Source organism: Rhinichthys klamathensis, unplaced genomic scaffold, assembly GCF_029890125.1.
Source record: "Rhinichthys klamathensis goyatoka isolate OS25496 unplaced genomic scaffold, OSU_Roscu_1.1 h1tg000244l_1, whole genome shotgun sequence".
Lineage (NCBI taxonomy): Eukaryota > Metazoa > Chordata > Actinopteri > Cypriniformes > Leuciscidae > Rhinichthys > Rhinichthys klamathensis.
Window position 1 is genome coordinate 2,145,001 of NW_026606766.1, and position 24,555 is coordinate 2,169,555.

Genomic DNA, 24,555 nt, shown 5'->3' on the forward strand with positions numbered 1-24,555 from the left:
GCGATGTCAAGATTGCAATGCTGGAGTGTGTGTGTGTCCGCGCGCGCGAGAGAGAGAGGCACGAGAGAGAGAGACACGCGGGCGCGATCGAACAGTGGAGACATAAAAACATACTCCGTCATTTTGTTAATACAGGACATCAGTCAGTCTGCAAAGTGTTTACAATATTTGTGTAGGCCTATACTCGCAATAAAACACAACATTGTCCTTTTGTCACACTGTATTTCTTGTCAAACTGTAGCCTACAACTGTACACACCGTTTTAAAAGCAAAACATATTTATCCAACCCCTTTGTAAAACAGTCTGTGTGTTCCATCTTTTGAACATTCATCATTTCGCATTGGTTTTCATTTCTTGCCCTCAAAACAGAGCACTAATCTGTTTATTTTTAAGTTACACATTGATTAAAAAAGAAAATTAAATTTGTTGGTAGTATTATTTTAAACGGAAATCAATTATTTATAATTCTGATGAGAATAAAGTTAGGGTTAATTAAAATTAAGGAAAACAAATATATTGATCTGAAATATAGCAAATTAATTTTAAATTCATTCAGGTACAATTACCAAACATATCTCATATCTATCTTTTTATTAGTTTAATTAATAAACCAATTATATAAAACTATTATCAGTGCACTATAAATAAACTGGTTCTATGCCTTTATTAATAAAACTTATTTAAAAAATACAAGGCTTAAGACATTTATAAAAATGCCTTCTATATTTCTGTTTTGCTTTTCACTCCATTGTACCGAAATCGTACCGAACCGTGATGTCTAAAAAAAAAAATCAAGCAGGGGGCACGTACGATCACAAACCCCCACCTCCCACGTCCCGCCGCGCCACTGTCACCTTTTTTACTCTGAGGAGTTTGCAGGTCTGATTGTGAATTTAGACTTATGTTTACATTTTAATTATTTGAGTTTTCCATGGTTGTGTTGACATTTCTGTCTTGGGATTGTAATCAGAGGAAGGTTAAGTTTAAAATAAAAATGTTTAAATGTAATATATTTTTTCTCCTGGTCCTTATTTTAAATGGGTCATAAAAAAATCAATAATTATCGATATCGACCGATATGAAACACTGATATCGTGATACAGTTTTCAGCCATATCGCCCAGCCCTACTTCAAAGGTTCGGGATCGGTAAGATTTTTAATGTTTTTAAAAGAAGTCTCTTCTGCTCACCAAGGCTGCATTTATTTGATTAAAAATAGAAAAATACAGTAATATTGTTAAATATTATGACAATTTATTACAACAGTTTTCTATATTTTAAAATGTAATTTGTTCCTGTGATTAAAGCTGAATTTTCAGCATCATTACTCCAGTCTTCAGTGTCACATGATCCTTCAGAAATCACTCTAATATGATGAGTTGATGCTAAAAAAAAACATTAATTATTATTATCAATGTTGAAAACAGTTGTGTACAATTTTATTTCAGGATTCTTTGATGAATAGAAAGTTCAAAAGAACAGCATTTATTTTATAAAAGTCTTTACTGTAACGTTTGATCAATTTAATTCATCATTGATGAATAAAAGTATTGATTTATTTTATTTATTTCCCCCCAAAAATCCAATAATATTTTTTACTGAAACCCCAAACTTTTGAACGGTAGTGTTTAATGTTACAAAAGCTTTATATTTCAGATAAATGCTGTTCTTTTGAGCTTTTTATCCATCAAATTGTACACAACATTGATAATAATAATGAATGTTTTTTTAGCATCAAATCATCATATTAGAGTGATTTCTGAAGGATCATGTGACACTGAAGACTGGAGTAATGATGCTGAAAATTCAGGTGTGATCACAGGAATAAATTACAGTTTAAAATATATCAAAATAGAAAACAGCTGTTTTAAATTGTAATAATATTTCACAATATTACTGTTTTTACTGTATTTTTAATCAAATAAATGCAGCCTTGGTGAGCAGAAGAGACTTCTTTTAAAAAACATAAAAAAATCTTACCGATCCCAAACTTTGTAGAGTGGTACATCTTCCGACTGACCGGATGAATCGTCTCCACTAACGCTCTCTCTCTCTCTCTCTCTCTCTCTCTCTCTCTCTCTCTCTCTCTCTCTCTCTCTCTCTCTCTCTCTCTCTCTCTCTCTCTCTCTCTCTCTCTCTCTCTCTCTCTCTCTCTCTCTCTCTCTCTCTCTCTCTCTCTCTTCAGATACGAGGTCGCGCCGCGCTCGGACAGCGAGGATTCTGGGTCGGAGGAGGACGAGGTGCCTTCAGCTACTTTCTGACGGTACAAGTTTGATTAACCTGACAGCACAAGATGTGTTAAATATGTTCTCCCTGTCAGGAAGAGGAAGAGGAACCTCCCCAGCTTCTGCCCTCTCAGACTCCAGGAGAGGAGAAGAAGAAGATCCCCGACCCCGACAGCGAGGACGTGTCCGAGGTCGACGTGCGTCACATCATAGAGTACGACAAACACTCACTTCTCACGCAGCTGAGGCGTAACTGTTAGGATATATCCACCGCCATATCGGTATCGGCCGATTAACATTTGTTTTATATTATCATTATCATTATATTATCATTATGATAAATTATCTGATGAATTGTAGTTTTAAAATAAAAGCAGTTTTCCACTGTATTTATTTAACTTTTGTTAAAATCGATATATTAAAGCTGATAAATTAGCTGATTATTTATCGCCCATTATATCGGTTATCGGCTTCCAAAATATAAAGAATTATCGGTTAATCGGTATCAGCTGATAAATGTTCATATTTAATGTTATCGTTATCGGTCCAATGAGAAAATTAGGTTGATGTATTAAAGCTGATAAATTGAAATTTATTTGTTTTCTGCAGTTTTCTAAAAGCAGTTTTTCATTTTATTTGTTTCCCTTTTGTTTTTGTAATCAGGCTCAGAAAAATGTATATCAAGATTTAGATTTATCGAACAATATATCGGTTATCGGCCTCCAAATATAAAGAGTTATTTGTATCTGCCGATAATTTTAATGTTATCGTTATCGGTTCAGATGAGAAAATTAGGGTGATATTTTAAAGCTGATCAATTGTGGATTATTTCCTCCTGTTCAACCACTTCAAATGGAGGCTTTTGATTGGTGCTCTCCGCAACAGCAAATTATGCGTGCTTTAGAAGAGTTTATGTACAATATCGGATTTCACAGTGAAAAAAGACATCAGAATTGCAATTTGCCATAGGGATGTAAAATTAATTTTAAAAGTTAAGGAGTCTTTAACTGATATAAAGTAGGCTTCTTTTAGTAAGTGACTTTAGGGAATTAAAGATCTAGATGGGGTTTCTTTGCAGTTTCTTTGTTGTATCCAGTTGAGGTTTTAAAAAAACTAAACCTTTTGTTTTTGTAAGGCTCAAAAAAATTTACATCAAAATTTTGATTTATCGGGCAATGTATTGGTTATCGGCTCCCAAATTTAAAGAAATATCGGTTATCGGTATTGGCCAAAATATACACTCACCGGCCACTTTATTAGGTACCCCATGCTAGTAACGGGTTGGACCCCCTTTTGCCTTCAGAACTGCCTCAATTCTTCGTGGCATAGATTCAACAAGGTGCTGGAAGCATTCCTCAGGGAGTTTGGTCCATATTGACATGATGGCATCACACAGTTGCCGCAGATTTGTCGGCTGCACATCCATGATGCGAATCTCCCGTTCCACCACATCCCAAAGATGCTCTATTGGGTTGAGATCTGGTGACTGTGGAGGCCATTTTAGTACAGTGAACTCATTGTCATGTTCAAGAAACCAATTTGAAATGATTAGAGCTTTGTGACATGGTGGAAGTAGCCATCAGAGGATGGGTACATGGTGGCCATAAAGGGATGGACATGGTCAGAAACAATGCTCAGGTAGGCCGTGGCATTTAAACGATGCCCAATTGGCACTAAGGGGCCTAAAGTGTGCCAGGAAAACATCCCCCCACACCATTACACCACCACCACCAGCCTGCACAGTGGTAACAAGGCATGATGGTTCCATGTTCTCATTCTGTTTACGCCAAATTCTGACTCTAACATCTGAATGTCTCAACAGAAATCGAGACTCATCAGACCAGGCAACATTTTTCCAGTCTTCAACTGTTCAATTTTGGTGAGCTCTTGCAAATTGTAGCCTCTTTTTCCTATTTGTAGTGGAGATGAGTGGTACCCGGTGGAGTCTTCTGCTGTTGTAGCCCATCCGCCTCAAGGTTGTGTGTGTTGTGGCTTCACAAATGCTTTGCTGCATACCTCGGTTGTAACGAGTGGTTATTTCAGTCACTGTTGCCCTTCTATCAGCTCGAACCAGTCTGGCCATTCTCCTCTGACCTCTGGCATCAACAAGGCATTTCCGCCCACAGAACTGCCGCTCACTGGATGTTTTTTCTTTTTCGGACCATTCTCTGTAAACCCTAGAGATGGTTGTGCGTGAAAATCCCAGTAGATTAGCAGTTTCTGAAATACTCAGACCAGCCCTTCTGGCACCAACAATCATGCCACGTTCAAAGTCACTCAAATCAACTTTCTTCCCCATACTGATGCTCGGTTTGAACTGCAGGAGATTGTCTTGACCATGTCTACATGCCTAAATGCACTGAGTTGCCGCCATGTGATTGGCTGCTTAGAAATTAAGTGTTAACGAGCAGTTGGACAGGTGTACCTAATAAAGTGGCCGGTGAGTGTATGTGCATTACTAGTTACAGTGATCTTCAGTGTTTACAGGCCATTTATAAGATCTCAATGCTGCTATTTCAACCTGTGTGTGTGTGTTTGCAGACATGCTAAACAGGACGTGGATGATGAGTACGGTAGCGCTGCGTTCGCGCGCGGGTTACAGTCGTATTACGCCGTGGCTCACGCTGTTACCGAGCGTGTGGACAAACAGTCGTCTCTGCTGATCAACGGTCAACTCAAGCAATACCAGGTCATTCAGCACTTTACCAGACATTCAACATCAACACTTTACCAGACATTCAACATCAACACTTTACCAGACATTCAACATCAACACTTTACCAGACATTCAACATCAACACTTTACCAGACATTCAACATCAACACTTTACCAGACATTCAACATCAACACTTTACCAGACATTCAACATCAACACTTTCAGTATTAGTGGTCATCTGATCTAGATGTTTCAGTGGCCGATATCATAGAGCAGCCGATCGATAGATTCACACACAAACACATACAACTGTACAATGGTTTTTATACTGTACAAACTGTATATTCTGTCCCCTTACACTAACCCTAAACCTCCCATCACACACACACACTCACACACACACATTCACTCACTCACACACACACACACACACACTCACAGTCACACACACACACACAGTCACACACACAAGATTAATATTGCTGCTTTGACTGTGTGTGTGCAGATCAAGGGTTTGGAGTGGCTGGTGTCTCTGTATAACAATAATCTGAACGGGATCCTGGCGGATGAGATGGGTTTGGGCAAAACCATCCAAACCATCGCGCTCATCACATACCTGATGGAGAACAAGCGCCTGAACGGACCCTACCTCATCATCGTGCCGCTCTCGTCAGTCGCTCTTCACTTCTCACACACATATCTCACAGCACACACTGTCTGTTTTCATCAACACTGTGTTTCTCTGGCAGAACTCTGTCCAACTGGGTCTATGAGTTTGATAAATGGGCGCCGTCTGTCGTCAAAGTCTCGTACAAGGTAAGCGACTCTTTCCAAGAACATTTGTGATGAACGCTGATGGATGACAGATGTCCAGTAAATATGAATCAGTGTTGGGGAGTAACTAAACTCTACTTTCTCTACTTGGCTGCGTTTCACTTCTGCTCTACCTCGTCAAGTCACATTAATTTAAATAGCGCTTGATTAAATAGAGTTTCAAAGTGGTTTCACACATTAATAAAAGGAAAATAATGATCAATGATGCAAACTTCATCAAATATGAGACTAATTTAATTTGTGAAGACAATAGAGTCACTATATAATCTACAGTATTAAGGAAGTAACTAGTCAGTTTCATGATTACTTTAAAGTCGTCATGAAAGTGAAGTCACAGTAGTGTTTCCTCCTCTATTGTGTCGTATATCGAGTGAAACGCTTCAGGAACAAGAACAAATGTGGGTGGGGCTTGAGTGTGTCTGTGGGGAATTGATTGGATGTTTGTGGTTTGCTATTGGCTGATCTCATGTGAGTGACAGGTTATAGCCCCGCCCTTGTCATCAGAGAAGAGAATGAGCCGCAAGAGGAAGTTATTCTCATTCATTATGAGGAAAAAATAACAATGTGCACCGATAAATCAATTATAATAAACACTGCAATATTCCATAAAAAATAAGAATAATACATTTTGATTACATGGTGACTACGCGGCTTCAATGTAGTTGACACTTTATGAAGCGGGCACCTCCTCTGATGTCGTTTCCTCCCGAACACTGATGAGTGTCTCGTGGCTCGTTGATTGGCTTGTGATCATGTGATGTGTGTTCAGGGATCTCCCGCTGCTAGAAGAGCCTTCGTACCACAGCTACGCAGCGGCAAGTTCAACGTGCTGCTCACTACTTACGAATACATCATCAAAGACAAGCAGGTGCTGGCCAAGGTAAGGCCCGCGGGGTGTGTGTGTGTGTGTGCGAAGCTGCCTCCTTGTCATTTCTGACTTGTAACAAAAAACAAAACAATGTCTGAAAGCCGCTATGTGACGGTGTGTACAGCAAACAAGCTAAAAAAACCAGAACTAAGTCAAGTCACCTTCATTTATAAAGCGCCTTTAACAATACGGACTGTTTCAAAGCAACTTAACTGCAAAAAATGCTTTTTTTACTTAGTATTTTTGTCTTGTTTCCAGTCCAAATATCTAAAAATTCTTAAATCAAGATGCATTTAATAAAGTAGTAAAATGCCCTTAAAATATTATTTCTTGTTTTCTGGGGAAGTGTATAAAAATTAAGTGAGTTGTTGCTTAAAAAGACCAAAATTATCTGCCAATGGGGTAAGAAAACAATCTTAATTCAAACAGAAACAAAAAAATCTTTTTTTATCCCATTGGCAGATCATTTTGCTTGTTTTAAGCAACAACTCACTTAATTTTTATACACTTCCCCAGAAAACAAGAAATAATATTTTATGGCATTTTACTACTTTATTAAATGCATCTTGATTTAAGAATTTTTGGATATTTGGACTGGAAACAAGACAAAAATACAAAGTAAGAAAAGCATTTTTTGCAGTAAAGCTGCTTTGAAACAGTCCGTATTGTTAAAGGCGCTGTATAAATGAAGGTGACTTGACTTAGTTCAGGTTTTTTTAGCTTGTTTGCTGTACACCCTGTCACATAGCGGCTTACAGAAAAGACTGGAAACGACAAAAATACTAAGTAAGAAAAGCATTTTTTGCAGTGATAACAGGAGATTACAGTAACAGAGATTGTTTAGATTTTACAGCAGCTCTAGAATAAAGTTATTGTCCAGCTAAAGTTAGTTTTGATTGATTCACTTCCGTTGCAAAGATCATTAGTGATTAACTTAGGGGCCGCTAACACGACAGAAAACCCTAATGCGCTCCGGACGCTCATTCACACAACAGTGTTTGGGGATCGAGAACACAAACCTTGAAATAGTTTCCAAGGTGCAAGCGCTGCATAATTTTGAAAAACGTCGTCATCTCCGTGTAAACTTCAAAAACGTGAATCTGTGAAAACGCTGACGGCGTGCACATGCGTATTACGTGTTTAGTCTATAAATATGCATGTTTGAATATATATGTGCGCAGGCGAACTGCAATCATTTTAACAGCGTTTTATCTGTACAGCGGAGAAGGGAAGGAGGTCCTCACAGGGGGAGACTAGTTATGGCAAGCCGTTTTAACTTTTATTTATTTCCAGGATATGAATTGTTGATATCAACAATTACATTTTTGATATCAACAATTCAATTCTTGATATCAACAATTGTATTTTCACTAGTGAAATGTCACCATAGGCTGCCATTCAAAATCAATTGTTGATATCAAGAATTGATTTCTTACTAGTAGAAATATAATTTTTGATATCAATAATTACATTGTTACTAGTAAAAATGCGAATTCCTGATATCAATAATTAAATTATCACTAGTCTAAATGTCTATTCTTGATATCAACAACTGAATTGCTACTAGGAAAATTTTTCATTTTTGATATCTGAAAATGTATTTCTGATATCAATATTATTTCAGATATCTAAAATGGCTTTCTTACTAGTAACAATCACATTCATGATATCAGAAATTAACATTGTCACTAGTGAAAATTGAATTATTGATATCAAAAATGAACATTGTTACTAGTAGCAATTCAATTGTTGATATCAAGAATAGACATTTCAACTAGTGACAATTGAATTCTTGATATCAGAAATAAAGGTTTTTACTAGTAAGAATTGTATTTGTGAAATGTGAAATTGGAATTTCAACTAGTAAGAAATAAATTCTTGATATCAATAATTGATTTTGGATGGCAGCCTATGGTGACATTTCACTAGTGAAAATACAATTACAGATATCAAGAATTATAGTTTTTACTAGTTGCAATTCAATTGTTGATATCAAGAATTATCATTTTAACTAGTGAAAATGTAAATGTTGATGTCAAGAATTAGCATTGTTACTAGTGAAAATGTGATTCCTGATATCAAAAATTGCCATTGTTACTAGTAGAAATATTATTCCTGATATCAATAATTATAATTTTAACTAGTGAAAACTGAATTGTTGATATCAAGTATTCATATCCTGGAAATGAATAAAAGTTAAAACGGCTTGCCATAGACTAGTGACACTTCAGATAAGTTTTCAATAAGTTTTTATAAGCTGTCGACCCCAAAAACTGAGCGTTTAAGGAGACATAAGTGTATACAGGCAATAAGACGTGAAGCATCAGCTGGAAGAATGGGTAAATTGTGGGATCCTGACACTCGGTATGCACTAAAAATACACTACGTGTGCGGTACACATAACGTCACTGGTAAGTCAAATGTCCAAATGTCAGTTTTATATATTATATTTCTGTAAGCTAAGCTATCCTGTCGCCGCTTTCGTTCCCCTATACAGATTCGCTGGAAGTACATGATCGTGGATGAAGGTCACCGCATGAAGAACCACCACTGTAAGCTGACGCAGGTGTTGAACACACACTATCTGGCGCCGCGGCGTGTGTTGCTGACCGGGACGCCGCTACAGAACAAGCTCCCCGAGCTCTGGGCGCTGCTCAACTTCCTGCTGCCCACCATCTTCAAGAGCTGCAGCACGTTTGAGCAGTGGTTCAACGCTCCCTTCGCCATGACCGGAGAGAAGGTCTGTTTAGACTACACTCATCCTTCCCTCGGGTCCTTTTGACCCGGATTGTTTTTTGTTTTTTTTGTGTTCATTGGAGGGGTCCGAGACCTCGTGACTTTAGTCGCACTTAAACCACGCACAAATACACAAACAAATTTTGGAATGTATTTTGTGGTTGAAATTTAAAAAAGTGACACATCCTTCACTCGCGGGTCAATTTGACCCCCTTAGGAATGAATGGAATGCGAGGAATGCTTCAGGACACATAGAAAAACCTAAAAATGCTCAAATTTCAAGCTAAAAATGTATAATGTCTACATGTGTATCTGAATGCATACTGAAGAGAAACTGACTTTAGGACCCAGCGGAACAGCTCATGCTCCATATAGAGCTATAAGGCCATCTAGTGGTCATGTTATATTATTATTTTTCCTCAAGAGGTCGGCAAAGACACCCAATGTAAGATATTTTGAGCTGAATTAAAAGATTTATGCATGAAATTGAGAATTATTTTGAATTTAAGTTGAATGTGCTTAAATTACTATTTATTGATTATTTATTGATTAAATCTAGTAATTTAATCAATAATTTTAAATTATAATAATATCAATAATTAAATTATCACTAGTCTAAATGTCTATTCTTGATATCAACAACTGAATTGCTACTAGTAAAATAAAAGGTAAATTAAAAAAAAGGTAAATAAAAAAAAAGAAAATCTCCAAAAAAATAAAAAAAATATTATCAAAATGAAATAAAATAAGCTTTCTGGACAAAAAAAGAAAAAAGAAAAAAGTATAATTTTAGGGCTTCGGGTCATTTTGACCCACAAGGGAAGGATTTGTTCCAGGACGCCAGGGTCGCTAATTGTGTTTTGGAGTTTCCTAAAATAGGTTTAAATGCATACCCAAAAAGCTTAAAAACACGTTAGTTTCCTCATAATCTCCACTGCGGCATCAGCTCTTTTCTCTCAGTGTCTGAAACGCTTCGATCGAAGATTCAGGGTGTATTCACACCTGCCTTGTTTGGTTCGATTGAATCGAACTCTAGTTCGTTTCCCCCCTTGGTGCGGACCTTTTGGGCAGGTGTGAATACAGCAATCGAACTCGGGTGCGGACCAAACAACCGAACCGAGACCCAGCTGAAGAGGTGGTCTCGGTACGGTTCCAAACGAACTCTGGTACGGTTCGTTTACGGTGTGAACATGAACCGACCCAATTGCAAGAAAGCACTGCGCCTTTGAGTTAACAGGCTTCCGTAGTCGGAGATTTTGGCATAATGGTTTGTGTTATTGTTTTTCAAGTGCGAAAGAGATTTCCATTCCGGCGCGCTGTCGGGCCACACGATACTGTTGCGCGTCTTTCTGCGCGTCGTGTGTGTAACGACAGTTAATACAAGGATGATGCTGCATTAAACTGGACAAAATTAATCGCAAGCGTTAACATTGACAGCACTTGTTAGCAGTAGCCTATATACAATAAGAATTTCATTATTTGAATGTGTGAACATAGCCCCTCTCTATGAATGAAAACTTTATACCTTATCCGTCTTCTGCGCAGTTTCTTCATATTGCGTTTGTACAGAATAACACAAAATTAGTCAAATAACAAATATTGCAGTACGAAATATCTCCATGCTGAGCCTTTTGTGCACTTCCTGATTTCCCTACTTGAGAATCCTTGTCCAATGAATGGACGACCTTAGCACACGTGTGGTTTTGTTGACAAATTTTGGTTCACTTGCAAAAAGAACAGTGTGAAAGCGAACCGTACCAAAAAAAAAAAAAAAAATTTATTTGGTCCGGATCAAAGCAAGTGAACTATCGGACTTTCCTGGTGTGAATACACCCTTAGTCTCTCTAAACCCCGCCTCTCTGAGAGCTGCTCTGCTCTGATTGGTCAGATGCCCTAGTCTGCTGTGATTGGTCGACCGCTTACAGCTAGAGTCGGAAACCAAATGACCATTAGCATATCTGAGTTTTAACCTATCTATTCCAGAATGATTCAAAGCAAAGTTGTGAAATGAATTTAAAGGCTCTGTTCACTGCTGGTATTAAGATGCGTTTGGTGGATCGGTTCACAAGCAGACGAGGGACACATTCCCGTTTACACCTGGTGTTTTAATCCGTCTCTTTCGTCCACTTTCACACACTTCTGTCCTGATTTCTTCAAGGGAGGGTCTATGGGCGGGAAAATGTGTGTCTTTCGATCTAATGGACGAATAAGCTCACGCAATTTACATATGAACACGACTGGAGACGACGGAAAAACACACAGAGCATCAGCTTTAGTTTCTGCTCCGACACACACAAGACCCGCCGAACGCTGTGAGTGTGTGTTAGAAATCAGGAATAGTGAGAGAACATTGTGCTTGGTATGTTTTTCATCTTCAAACCAAACTTGGGTCTCGATCCGACAGTTTAAATCCCGTCTGGTTAGCGCTCTTCCCATAATGTTAGCATTAGATCAGTAGTCGTTCTTTAGTGGCTGTACAAACACATTCGTCCACATGAGTGTTCACACTACGAAAGCAATCCGGTCTAATGCGTTTAAACTCCCTCTGGAAGTGGTGAAAGTGGACAAGCTCGAAGCGTTTTAGACCACAACGCTTCCTAACACCAGGTGTAAACACATCCTAAATGTAGCACAATGTTGTCATAAAGCAGGGGTGGGGAACGTCCGGCCCCCGGGCCGTAACCGGCCCGCAAAACAGTTTGATGCGGCCCGCGAGTCAAATCCTCCCAAAAAAAAAAAAAATGAACTTCAGAACCAAAAATCTCAGCCATTACTTTTCCTGTGACAGAAAACACAAAATAGGCAAAAGCGGCAAGCAGGGCGAGGCCAGTAGCGCGAGTCACCTGCGCACCGGTTTCAGTTTCTCACGGATGAGCTTCGGGGGCGCGCGCGCCGCACCGGTTTCAAGTTTCTCACTGATCAGCTTCGGGGCGCGTAAAAGGATCGGAACGAAGACAGCGGAGGACCAGGCATGGACTTTACTTTATGTGTGTGTGGTCGTCGTCCACGAGGAGCTACTGCTTTTACTTTCGTTTTGTCATTTGCGTATTAATGTATTAAAGTGGTTTAAACGTTTGCCGGTTCCCGGTTTTTGTGCTTTTATCCACCTCTAAATAGCTATAAATTAAGCTTATGTCGTTTTAGTTTCATATTGTTAATTGTTAGTTTCATAGGTTGTTAAACCTTAGACGAACTCTTCATATAGCGCAACCACCGTCAGTAATAGTCAACAACACTGACAGTAATGCAGCGCGCATTACTGTCAGTGTTGTTGACTATTACTGACGGTGGTTGCGCTGTTGACGCTCGCGCAGCCTCTCGAGCAGAAATCTACACTAAGCGCACACACACACTCAGTTAACAACATTACACAGCCTATAAAAAATCTAAATGTGGAGTTTTTATATTTTTAACATATGTTAAGCAACCTCAATTATTTTTCCTGAACACCATCACGATTGAAAATGTGACATTAATTTCCAACAACAGTTCAATAAACAGTTAAAATTAAGTCACTTACATTTTAGATGCAATATTGGCTGTTTTTGTTCTGTTTCAGCAGCGAAAATAGTTCCAAACAAAAATCACAGCAGAACCACGGGGCATCTCACAGGAACACTCAACCTGTTTTCATTACTGAATGATTCAGCATTTTGAACGAATCGATTGAGTCAAAGATTCAATGACCCATTCATAAACATCTGTCTCAATCTTGAATGAATCAGCCGTTTGAACAAATCGTTTGAGTCATGAATGAATCAATGATTCACTCATTAAGACGGTCGCCTGCCGCCACCTACTGGCGGTTTGTGTTATGTTTAAGTAGATCATTCTCTCCAACGTTTCTAATTTGTAAATTTAAATCTATTTCATGACATTATTTTATGCAATTGTAATTTTTCAGTGTAAATGATTTAATTTGATCAGCCCTATAGTGTCTTATTATTCGAAATAATTAAATTTATTGATCAAATTTAGGAATTTAAAATGAAAGATGAAGCATACATTTAATAATATTGGGGGAGGAGATGCCCTTTAAAGGTGCAAATATTACAATATGCCGATTTATATATCAAAGCTAATTGAACACTGATGAGAATATTGTTTCAGAATAAATAAAAAAAATAAAAAATCGGACGAGAAACTTTTTTGACAAGCGTATGAAAGGCTTAATGTCGAGCCCTGCCTATAGCAATGTCATCAGGATACACATACACCGGTAGGCAGTGGCCCACCTTACCGGGTGACCATGTCGTGGTCCACCAGAATTGATAGTTTACCCACCTCTTTTTTTACCACTAAACCTCTGAATAAAACGTACGAGTCCCAGTAACGCCGAACCTCTCTTCTTCCTTCCAAACAATGAACCTCATTACAATGGCCCTTAAAGAATGTTAAAAAATTGTAAATGGCCCTTGATAGGAAAAAGGTTCCCCACCCCTGTCATAAAGGAAAATAATATGATTCCCATCTTTCAAAAAATGAATATTTGATTAAACTTGAAGAGTCGTAGACCTGAAGTGTCGGCTGATGTGTGTCAGGTGGACCTGAACGAGGAGGAGACGATCCTGATCATCCGGCGCCTGCATAAAGTGCTCCGGCCGTTCCTGCTGCGAAGACTGAAGAAAGAAGTCGAGGCGCAGCTGCCGGAGAAGGTGAGAGTGCCGTGCGATGCAGACTTCAGTCAGTGTGTGTGTGTGTGTGTGTGTGTGTCAAGATGTTTCCATCTGCAGAATTTTATGAAAATATTGGGTTATCGCATAAAAGAAATGCTGGAAGGAAACTAGGGCTCGCATCCAAAATAAAGTTTGTAATTACGTAATATATATGTGTGTGTGTGTGTGTACTGTGTATAATTATTTTGTATATATAAATGCACACACATGCATGCATGCATATATTTAAGAAATATTTGAATGTATATACTTTATATATATTTATATATCATTTATATTATATAATATAACATATTTACTTTTATATTATATACTGCCAAAACCATTTTAGTTATATGTAAATAACACATTTTTCGTAACTTAAAGGTGAACTAAGTAACTTTTTTACCTTAACCGAACAGCTTTGGAGTCATTGTGATGTTTATATTACTGATTTCGTGTTGAATGCTGGTCGTCTCGCACCCCCCTGGTGCCTGTGAGCCGCAAAACCACCCTTGCAACTTTGGGCCGCCGGCCTCAGTGTTAGGAAGTATCGTGTGATATCAGGTCTCGCGAGGTAAGGAATTGCTTTACGGCAAAAAATAGATCTGATAAAATGAGCATCAAACCGAAATAACCCGGCGCCGTATACATGTGGTGTTGGGCGCGCGCAGCTCTTAAAGGGGCCACACCTTATTTCCACTCGTTACAGCGTCCATCCTCCTGAACAGGTACTGGTGTACAGGGGGAGGGGATCCGGCCGTGAGTGCGAGCCATCTCTGCGTGAGTGCTATTCACGACAGTACAAGTACTCCACAGCGACTCTAGGGGTGACGCTCGACACACACTCGCTTATGATGACGCTCGACACACACTCGTTTATGATGACGCTCGACACACACTCGTTTATGATGACGCTCGACACACACTCGCTTATGATGACGCTCGACACACACTCGCTTATGATGACGCTCGACACACACTCGCTTATGATGACGCTCGACACACACTCGTTTATGATGACGCTCGACACACACTCGCTTATGATGACGCTCGACACACACTCGCTTATGATGACGCTCGACACACACTCGCTTATGATGACGCTCGACACACACTCGCTTATGATGACGCTCGACACACACTCGCTTATGATGACGCTCGACACACACTCGCTTATGATGACGCTCGACACACACTCGCTTATGATGACGCTCGACACACACTCGTTTATGATGACGCTCGACACACACTCGCTTATGATGACGCTCGACACACACTCGCTTATGATGACGCTCGACACACACTCGTTTATGATGACGCTCGACACACACTCGTTTATGATGACGCTCGACACACACTCGTTTATGATGACGCTCGACACACACTCGCTTATGATGACGCTCGACACACACTCGCTTATGATGACGCTCGACACACACTCGCTTATGATGACGCTCGACACACACTCGCTTATGATGACGCTCGACACACACTCGCTTATGATGACGCTCGACACACACTCGCTTATGATGACGCTCGACACACACTCGCTTATGATGACGCTCGACACACACTCGCTTATGATGACGCTCGACACACACTCGCTTATGATGACGCTCGACACACACTCGTTTATGGTGGAGGGAGAAAAAGAAAGATTGCAGAAACTTAGTTTTATTAATGATAATTTGCGCCAATTTGTTGTGCTGATTTCGTTCTCTTGAACACATGGGATGGAAACGCTGCTTTGTTCGCACGTTTTATGCGATATTTCAATTTTACGCACAAGTTAAATTCACAGCTTTGGATGGAAACACAGCTCGAGTCTCAAGCATTTGTGGCGTTTTCTGTCCATGTGCAGGTGGAGTACGTGATCAAGTGTGACATGTCGGCTCTCCAGAGGGTTTTGTACCGACACATGCAGGCCAAAGGAGTTCTGCTAACCGACGGCTCCGAGAAGGACAAGAAGGTGAGGAAGAGTGTGTATAACAGAAACACCTCACCTCTTCAGTGCTGGAAATCACCTGCAGACAGATGTGTGTTGTTGAACATTGTGTGTGTTTCAGGGTAAAGGCGGCACTAAGACTCTGATGAACACCATTATGCAGCTGAGGAAGATCTGTAATCATCCCTACATGTTCCAGCAAATTGAGGTGCGTTAAACACTTTCCCCGTGTGTAAGTGCTATAATCGGTGCGTCTACCAACCCTGAAAACGTGAAAAGTGAAACCCAGTAACTTTGTTCTGGTGAGGCTTTCTCTGTAAGTATGCCAAAAAATAAGCCGATCAGATTTCGCTCCTTCTGCCGTATGAAGAGGATCTTATTATAATATTCCCGGCCCTTAATCTGCACGTTCACACACACCAGCGACATTGGGTTCGGCGAGCGCCAACAGAGACCAGTTCTAACGCACTGGAGAAGATCCAGCAAAGCCTGAAACTGTTCTGTGGTCGAGCACAGACGACACTGAACACTATTGACCAGAACATGTCAGCGCTGTCTTATAAACACCTCAGGAACTGTGGACACTTGTGGAAGAGTTCAACATGATGAGGAGATGATCAGTGTAACTCCACAACAACTACAGAAATGTCTCCGCTAACATTCAGAAACGTGTAAAAGTGAAGCTCTCCCTGAGTCTCTCCGTAAGGCTGCACTCGCTGCTGTTACTCCTGACTCTGGATCAGTGAGATCAGCCTGTGTTGTTATTGCCGGAGTCTCTGAAGCTCCGCCCTCTTCTGAACGGAGGCGGAGCTAAAGCTCATTTGCATTTAAAGGGACACACACACAAAACGGCGCGTTTTTTTGCTCACACCCAAAAAGGGGCAAATTTAACAAGCTAGAATAAATGATCTGGTATTTTGAGCTGAAATTTCACACACACATTCTGGGGACACCATAGATTAATATTACATCTTGTGAAAAGGGGACTAATATGTCGCCTTTAATGCGTTTCTGCTCACACCCAAAAAGTGTCCATTTTAACATCCTATAATAAATGATCTGGTATTTTGAGCTGAAATTTCATTCTGGGACACAAATAGATTTATATGCTCAATATGTCGCCTGTAATGTGTCTGTCTCAGTGTGTTGATCATCCGGTTTGTGAGGCTTTTCTTGCAGTGCTGAATGTGCTGCTTTTGCAGGAGTCGTTTTCGGAGCATCTGGGCTTCTCTGGCGGGATAGTTCAAGGGTGAGCGCAAACACAGTGTGACACGTTAGACGTCGCCAGGCCTGAGCCTTTAAATGACCTTTATTTAACGTCTGACCTGCAGGGCTGACCTGTACCGGGCCTCAGGGAAGTTTGAGGTGCTGGATCGTATTTTGCCCAAGTTACGGGCGTCCAATCACAAAGTGCTTCTCTTCTGCCAAATGACGTCACTGATGACCATAATGGAGGATTATTTTGCGTACCGCAGCTTTAAATATCTTCGTCTGGATGGTGAGTCTGTGTTTCTCGTTTTCTTTGGTTTGTGGTGTTTGTAGAGCATGATTATTATTATTAAAGCTCATGCTGATCTGGACGAACCCAACCGTACCTCGTTTTTGACCTGCTGAAGGGCCATTTGGACTCCAGGAGATCACATGATTTCCGTGATGCGGAAAACGTGGATGGAATTGTGGAATCCAGTCATAAAGAATTTAATTTACCATACAACTCAGAATGTCATGAACATAATCAAATCTGTAAATTTAATGTCTGTAAATATTAATCTGCCAAAATCATTTTAAGCATGAAGATATGATCCTCCTCGTGTTTTCTGCGTGTGCCGGAGGACATGAACACACGAACTTCATCTCCAGAGCTGCTCTGAGACTCACTTCAACAGCATTTCACCACTTCATTTAAGAAAAACGGTCATCATTTCACACACAGAAACGACAACCCGCCAAAATAAAAGTTCGGTTTAGCTTGAAAAAATTGTGACAGAAGTATATTACTGCTGACTGTATATGTACCTCTAATAATAAGAAGAAGATTATAAAACTTTAATTTTTAAGGAGTATTTTAACAATATTTCTGCCATCAAATAAAACATTCCATAGAAAACGTGGAATTTGGGAAAAATAAAACTGTAAAAATGTAGTTCATAAGGCCCTAAAATGTCATTTTTGTCAAGTGTTTAATAAATCGCTGTTGAAATTGTATTGATTTCAATTAATTAGGCAAGCTTTTTGATTACTAAAATTTAATTTAAAGGTACAGTATGTAAGAATTTTGTAATAAAATATCCAAAAATCACTTGCACAGTGTGATATACACTCACCGGCCACTTTATTAGGTACACCTGTCCAACTGCTCGTTAACACTTAATTTCTAAGCAGCCAATCACATGGCGGCAACTCAGTGCATTTAGGCATGTAGACATGGTCAAGACAATCTCCTGCAGTTCAAACCAAGCATCAGTATGGGGAAGAAAGTTGATTTGAGTGACTTTGAACGTGGCAGGATTGTTGGTGCCAGAAGGGCTGGTCTGAGTATTTCAGAAACTGCTAATCTACTGGGATTTTCACGCACAACCATCTCTAGGGTTTACAGAGAATGGTCCGAAAAAGAAAAAACATCCAGTGAGCGGCAGTTCTGTGGGCGGAAATGCCTTGTTGATGCCAGAGGTCAGAGGAGAATGGCCAGACTGGTTCGAGCTGATAGAAGGGCAACAGTGACTGAAATAACCACTCGTTACAACCGAGGTATGCAGCAAAGCATTTGTGAAGCCACAACACGCACAACCTTGAGGCGGATGGGCTACAACAGCAGAAGACTCCACCGGGTACCACTCATCTCCACTACAAATAGGAAAAAGAGGCTACAATTTGCAAGAGCTCACCAAAATTGAACAGTTGAAGACTGGAAAAATGTTGCCTGGTCTGATGAGTCTCGATTTCTGTTGAGACATTCAGATGTTAGAGTCAGAATTTGGCGTAAACAGAATGAGAACATGGAACCATCATGCCTTGTTACCACTGTGCAGGCTGGGGGTGGTGGTGTAATGGTGTGGGGGATGTTTTCCTGGCACACTTTAGGCCCCTTAGTGCCAATTGGGCATCGTTTAAATGCCACGGCCTACCTGAGCATTGTTTCTGACCATGTCCATCCCTTTATGGCCACCATGTACCCATCCTCTGATGGCTACTTCCACCATGTCACAAAGCTCTAATCATTTCAAATTGGTTTCTTGAACATGACAATGAGTTCACTGTACTAAAATGGCCTCCACAGTCACCAGATCTCAACCCAATAGAGCATCTTTGGGATGTGGTGGAACGGGAGATTCGCATCATGGATGTGCAGCCGACAAATCTGCGGCAACTGTGTGATGCCATCATGTCAATATGGACCAAACTCCCTGAGGAATGCTTCCAGCACCTTGTTGAATCTATGCCACGAAGAATTGAGGCAGTTCTGAAGGCAAAAGGGGGTCCAACCCGTTACTAGCATGGGGTACCTAATAAAGTGGCCGGTGAGTGTATTTCCTGCAGTTGTGTACTTACAATATCCCAAAAGTCTCCAAAGATTTTTTATTTCAGAGAAATTCCAATTTTAAATAAGTGGCCGTCCCGGAAAAAAATGTCGCCTGTCAATGACGCAATATCCGCGCTATCCTCGGTTTCCGCTCGTACTGCCATAGCCATGACATAACCATGGCGACAGACGTGGACAACTGCGTAGTGCGTAACGTTTAGCGGCACGCAGTTCTTGTTTCTTTCAAACATAGACCATGGCAAGCAGACTTTGGGACAAACAAGGAGAACTAAAATGAGGATCAACATCAGCGTGGCGTTTTTGAGATGCCGAGAGCTAGCGTCCGCGACTAACTTGGACTCGACAGAGCTTCACGAGTCACGACAGCTTTATTAGACAGGTGAGCAAATGTACATAAAACTAATCAATGTTATATAACGTTAGCTCAACATGATGAAATGTTAGAATATGGTCAGTATGTTATTCTAATGTTGATCTAGCTTACTGCTAGTTTCGTATAGCAAACGAACTAACGCATAGTGTAACATTATAACTTTCAACACACATTTAAATGCCGTTTAGTGTGATAGTGTAACGTTAGACCGAATGAAGCAGCGCTGCGTTCCCTCACAAGTTTAATTCGTCTAATAAACTGACCTGTGTGAGTAATCCAGCACTTGCGGGTTTAGTAGGATTAAATGCCCTCATTCCTTTATATCCGCGGGACTCGCGTGTGATATCTGTCTCTTTAGCAATCGCGACCTGCTTCATACCACTGTAATGTTAAAAAACATGAATGTTAGCATCCATAAACATTATTAGATCCATCAGCTTGACAGCAAGTCCCATCATTCAGCTCATCACTGCGTCATCAACCTACGCCTTTGTTATTGTTGGAAACTGCGCCCTCTTGTGGCGAAAAAAAACCTACATATTGTGCCTTTAAGTCCAGAAAAATGAAAACAGAAGGAATTTGAATTTTTTTTAATGAATGGCCCTAATAGCATTAAAGGTGCAAAACGCAAGTCTCTGAGTTTTTGCAGAACTACGCCCCCTCTGGCGACAAGCGAAACTGAAACCAGAGTTGTGCACGCTCATGGACCATTCACGGGAACAATTTACTATTTTTACCGAAAAAGACAATATAGCCAATGCAACGGCGTTCTTCCTTGTTGGTCAATGACATGAACACCTTAGCATGTTAGCAATGAACACAAGGCTAACGTTACCGGTAAGTTAAGTCATACACAAAAACATAGTTAGCATCTTTTATTGGATATGTTTTATGTATCATGTTGTACTATTCTTCCGAACACAATTCCTAGTTTATGAAACTGTTCACTAACAATGGTAGTAAAACCAATTCTGATTGTACATGTATCTAGCTTACGCTAAAGCATTACACATTTTACGCATCGTCATTTGTTGTCCTACATAGGTTGGCCGTATCAAACATTAGAGACTGGGCTATATCTTACCGTTTTATCAAGAAAATAGCCAACTGAGGATCCCGTTTGAGCCCTGGAGCAGACCGGAGATCTCTCCATTTGTTGAATGCCTTCCCTAGTTTGACTCTCGTCTTACTCCGACGCCTGTCTGACTCCAATTTGGATCTTTTGGTGGCACTAGACAAAATTTTTCTATTCTTTACTTTACGTGGAGTTTGCGTTGGGGTTTGGAATGGACTACAAGCCGGTCTCTTTGAATCCATCTTCTACCTTTGACGCACGAGTTGTCTTCGCTGATGCGGAGAATGGCGGCGCCGGCGAATACACAAGCCTGCGAGACATAGCCTGGTGAGCGTGAACGCGCATGACGTCACGCCCAGTCTCAAATTCGAGCCCGAATCCCTCTTATATATTTTACTGTACAGGATTATAGAGGCAATCTCAGTGCGCAGAGAAGGGCTCATTCAGCCCATCAGGCAGTTCTTTAAGCATGTATAGGATAGAAGAACAGGTATTTTTAACATGAAAAGTTGCGCAATGCACCATTAAACATGTGGAATCGTGGGAAATGGTCAGGCCAACTCTGCTCTCATCTCAAGGATCGCTTATGTTTTCTTCAGAACTGCCCGAGACACAAGCCGACTCGGCCCACATGTTGTGGTTATGCCCACATATTCAGCCTTTTTGGGTAAGGGTGGGACAATTAATGTCCAGAATATTAGGTTTTAACATAGACGTGTCATTTCCCTCGGGGTTTCTCCGGAGAGTTTGGGTAAAAGTGATATTTACCTCTTAAAGATGTTTCTGGCCGTCTGCAAGAAAGCGGTCACTAAATGTCGGCTCCAGAGAAACGTCCGTGATGGCGATCTGTTTTCATGCATTGACAGTCGAACATGCTCCATGGAAATGACCCTCTCCCTTCGGTCACAGAAGGACAGAGCGGGAAGTACTCGAGGAAATGGGATCGTTACAAACAAAAAAAACAATAATTAGTAGACTTTTAGAACTGCACCACGATTTCTACTCGTGTCACATAGTTGCTGACTCCTTGTAGGACAACATGTAACAGTTATCAGTAATGATTGTGTTCTTGTTGTTATTTTTTATTATATATTTATTTTTTCTATTCTTTTTTTTTCTTTACTTTTTTCCGTCCTTGATGTGTACAAAAAAAGGAAAAACTGTTTAAAAAATATTTTTTTAACTTTTTTAACGTTTAAAGAACTGACAGAGACAGAAATTAGATTTTTACATTTTTCATGTAACAGTTATTGTGAATGGTTGTTCTTAAAAAAAATGTTTACTTCTTTTTTTCTATTCATTTTTTTCCTCCTAGATGTATACAAAAAGGGAAAAACTGTTTAAAAAATAAAAGTTTTTAACTTTTTCAACGTTTTTAGAACTGACCGAGACGGAAATGAGATTTGTCTCCTCAGAGTTGAGTGTGTGTGTGTGTGTGTGTGTGTGTGTGTGTGTGTGTGTGTGTGTGTGTGTGTGTGTGTGTGTGTGTGTGTGTTCTAGGCACGACCAAAGCAGAGGATCGTGGGATGCTGCTGAAGACCTTCAATGATCCGGCGTCTCAGTACTTCATATTCCTGTTGAGCACCAGAGCCGGAGGACTGGGACTCAATCTACAGAGCGCCGATACCGTCATCATATTCGACAGCGACTGGAACCCGCATCAGGTACAGCACATGCACACAGCATCATCTTCATCTTCATCTTCATCAGTCATCGTACAGAACTCATGTTTGTTCCAGGGTTCGTACAACGATTCCCCTTTGAATTCAAGCCACTACAAGACGAGGACGACACGTTTATTCACAAAGATAGCTTTATAGGCAGACGTGTGTGTGTGTGTGTGTGTGTGTGTGTGCGTGTGTGCGCTCGCTCACAGCTTTATATTGAGGTGGGAACTTTATATTTATCTTTGTAAAGAAAAGAAATTGCACGAACACAGAAACATTCAGGATCTGGGTTTCAACTTCTGCCCGTGACCTCTGACCTCTGACCGTGACGTTTATAAATAAAACAGCTTTGCTACTGAAAGCTACGTTATATATTTTTTTCAGGTCAATCATATATTCATGGAAATAAATCAGTTTGAATAAGGAAAGCTTTGTCATAGTATCCTTTCAATGGTTACAGTTTCATTGCATCCGCTGCAGTTTATTAGTACTATTTTGTTTGATTAGTTTATTTTTATTCTTTTTTTAGAATTTAAAAGATAATAAAGATATTATTTGATAAGTGAGATCTCAGTCCTTGAAAACCAAGAAAGTAGTGCTTGAAAGTCCTGGAATTTAATTTTCCAGTGTGTGTGTGTGTGTGTGTGTGTGTGAACCACTGTGTGTTTTCTGTGTGCAGGACCTCCAGGCGCAGGATCGAGCCCATCGCATCGGACAGCAGAACGAGGTGCGCGTTCTGCGTCTCTGTACCGTCAACAGTGTCGAAGAAAAGATCCTAGCGGCCGCTAAATACAAGCTGAATGTCGACCAGAAGGTGATCCAGGCCGGCATGTTCGACCAGAAGTCGTCGAGTCATGAGCGCCGAGCGTTTCTGCAGGCCATTCTGGAGCACGAGGAGCAGGACGAGGTCAGGAGTATCACTCCTTCTGCGTATAGTAGGCGACAAACAGTATGTGAGCCGAGTAGTATATCCAAATTCATAGTATTCATAAAACAGTTGGCGAAATGTATCCAGATAACCTAATGCTTCTGAAGTGCGCATACTTTACTGTCCCATGAGGTTTTGTTAATGCTAGTGATGCCGTAGGTCACATGACAGTGACAACATGGCCAATTTAATCTTACAAAATACTATATAGAATATTCTTGTAACAGTTGCGAAGCAAGTTTCACATTAATTGTAGTATCCTTTGTAGTATGTGATTTCGGCACATCATCTGTGCATGAGAATATTGCAATGTTTCATTAATTAATGATTCATTAAACTACTACATTCAGAGGCCTGTTGTGTGCATATATACAATAACATATTTTTATAATGTTAAAGTGCCCCTATAATGCTATTTTAACGGTTGTTAATGTTGTTTTGGCGTCTCCTACAGTAGGTTTACATGCATCAAAGATCAGAAAACACTTTAGTTTCCTCATAATCATCTGGGGTCTCATTTATAAAACTGTGCGTAGGATCCTTACTAAAAGTGTACGTGCGCCCGAAAGACAAAAATGGCGTACGCAAACAAATATTCAGACTTATAAAACCGTGCGTACGTCAGAACCTGCGCAGAATTCACTTTATAAATCTCAGTCAGCGGAAGATTGTGCGCACATGCGTCTCCTCCCCGAAATAACCATATATGAGCTTACAACGCCTAGTTTTACTATGCATATCCTCATCTGCATATCATTTGCATATGATTATTCATCCACGTGATACCATGTTTAACGGTACAAGACATTTGGAAAATATGAAATACGGATGTGCCGTCACATTAGTTAGGCTACATTAATAAAAAAAAAAATTTAGTAGCCTATATCCTTGCCTTGTTTTTGAATAAATAAATCAAATAGTGTAAAATACATTTCAGAGAAAGTTTTTCTCAATCTTTTCCACTGGCCAAAGAGTATTTTTAATTGATTTATATTTTTAATGGAAACAGATAGACCTTGTAGTGCATTATTTGCACAAAACTATTTTC

The 24,555-nt window shown here is 40.1% G+C and overlaps 1 protein-coding gene across 2 annotated transcripts in view; it reads left to right on the plus strand.

Moving 5' to 3' along the window:
• The window catches only part of LOC130100549 (transcription activator BRG1), a 55,781-nt gene that overhangs the window by 22,785 nt on the left and 8,441 nt on the right, over positions 1-24,555 (plus strand). The window contains exons 12-25 of one of the 2 annotated variants that reach the window (XM_056266027.1): positions 2,186-2,240; positions 2,321-2,439; positions 4,767-4,914; positions 5,388-5,551; positions 5,632-5,698; positions 6,486-6,596; positions 9,082-9,324; positions 13,862-13,975; positions 15,840-15,947; positions 16,045-16,131; positions 17,126-17,172; positions 17,255-17,421; positions 22,413-22,576; positions 23,259-23,528. In XM_056266027.1, coding sequence (XP_056122002.1) covers positions 2,186-2,240; positions 2,321-2,439; positions 4,767-4,914; positions 5,388-5,551; positions 5,632-5,698; positions 6,486-6,596; positions 9,082-9,324; positions 13,862-13,975; positions 15,840-15,947; positions 16,045-16,131; positions 17,126-17,172; positions 17,255-17,421; positions 22,413-22,576; positions 23,259-23,528 — 1,864 coding nt within the window. The remainder of the gene's footprint in view (positions 1-2,185; positions 2,241-2,320; positions 2,440-4,766; positions 4,915-5,387; positions 5,552-5,631; positions 5,699-6,485; positions 6,597-9,081; positions 9,325-13,861; positions 13,976-15,839; positions 15,948-16,044; positions 16,132-17,125; positions 17,173-17,254; positions 17,422-22,412; positions 22,577-23,258; positions 23,529-24,555) is intronic. The other variant, XM_056266028.1, reaches the window with a different exon arrangement.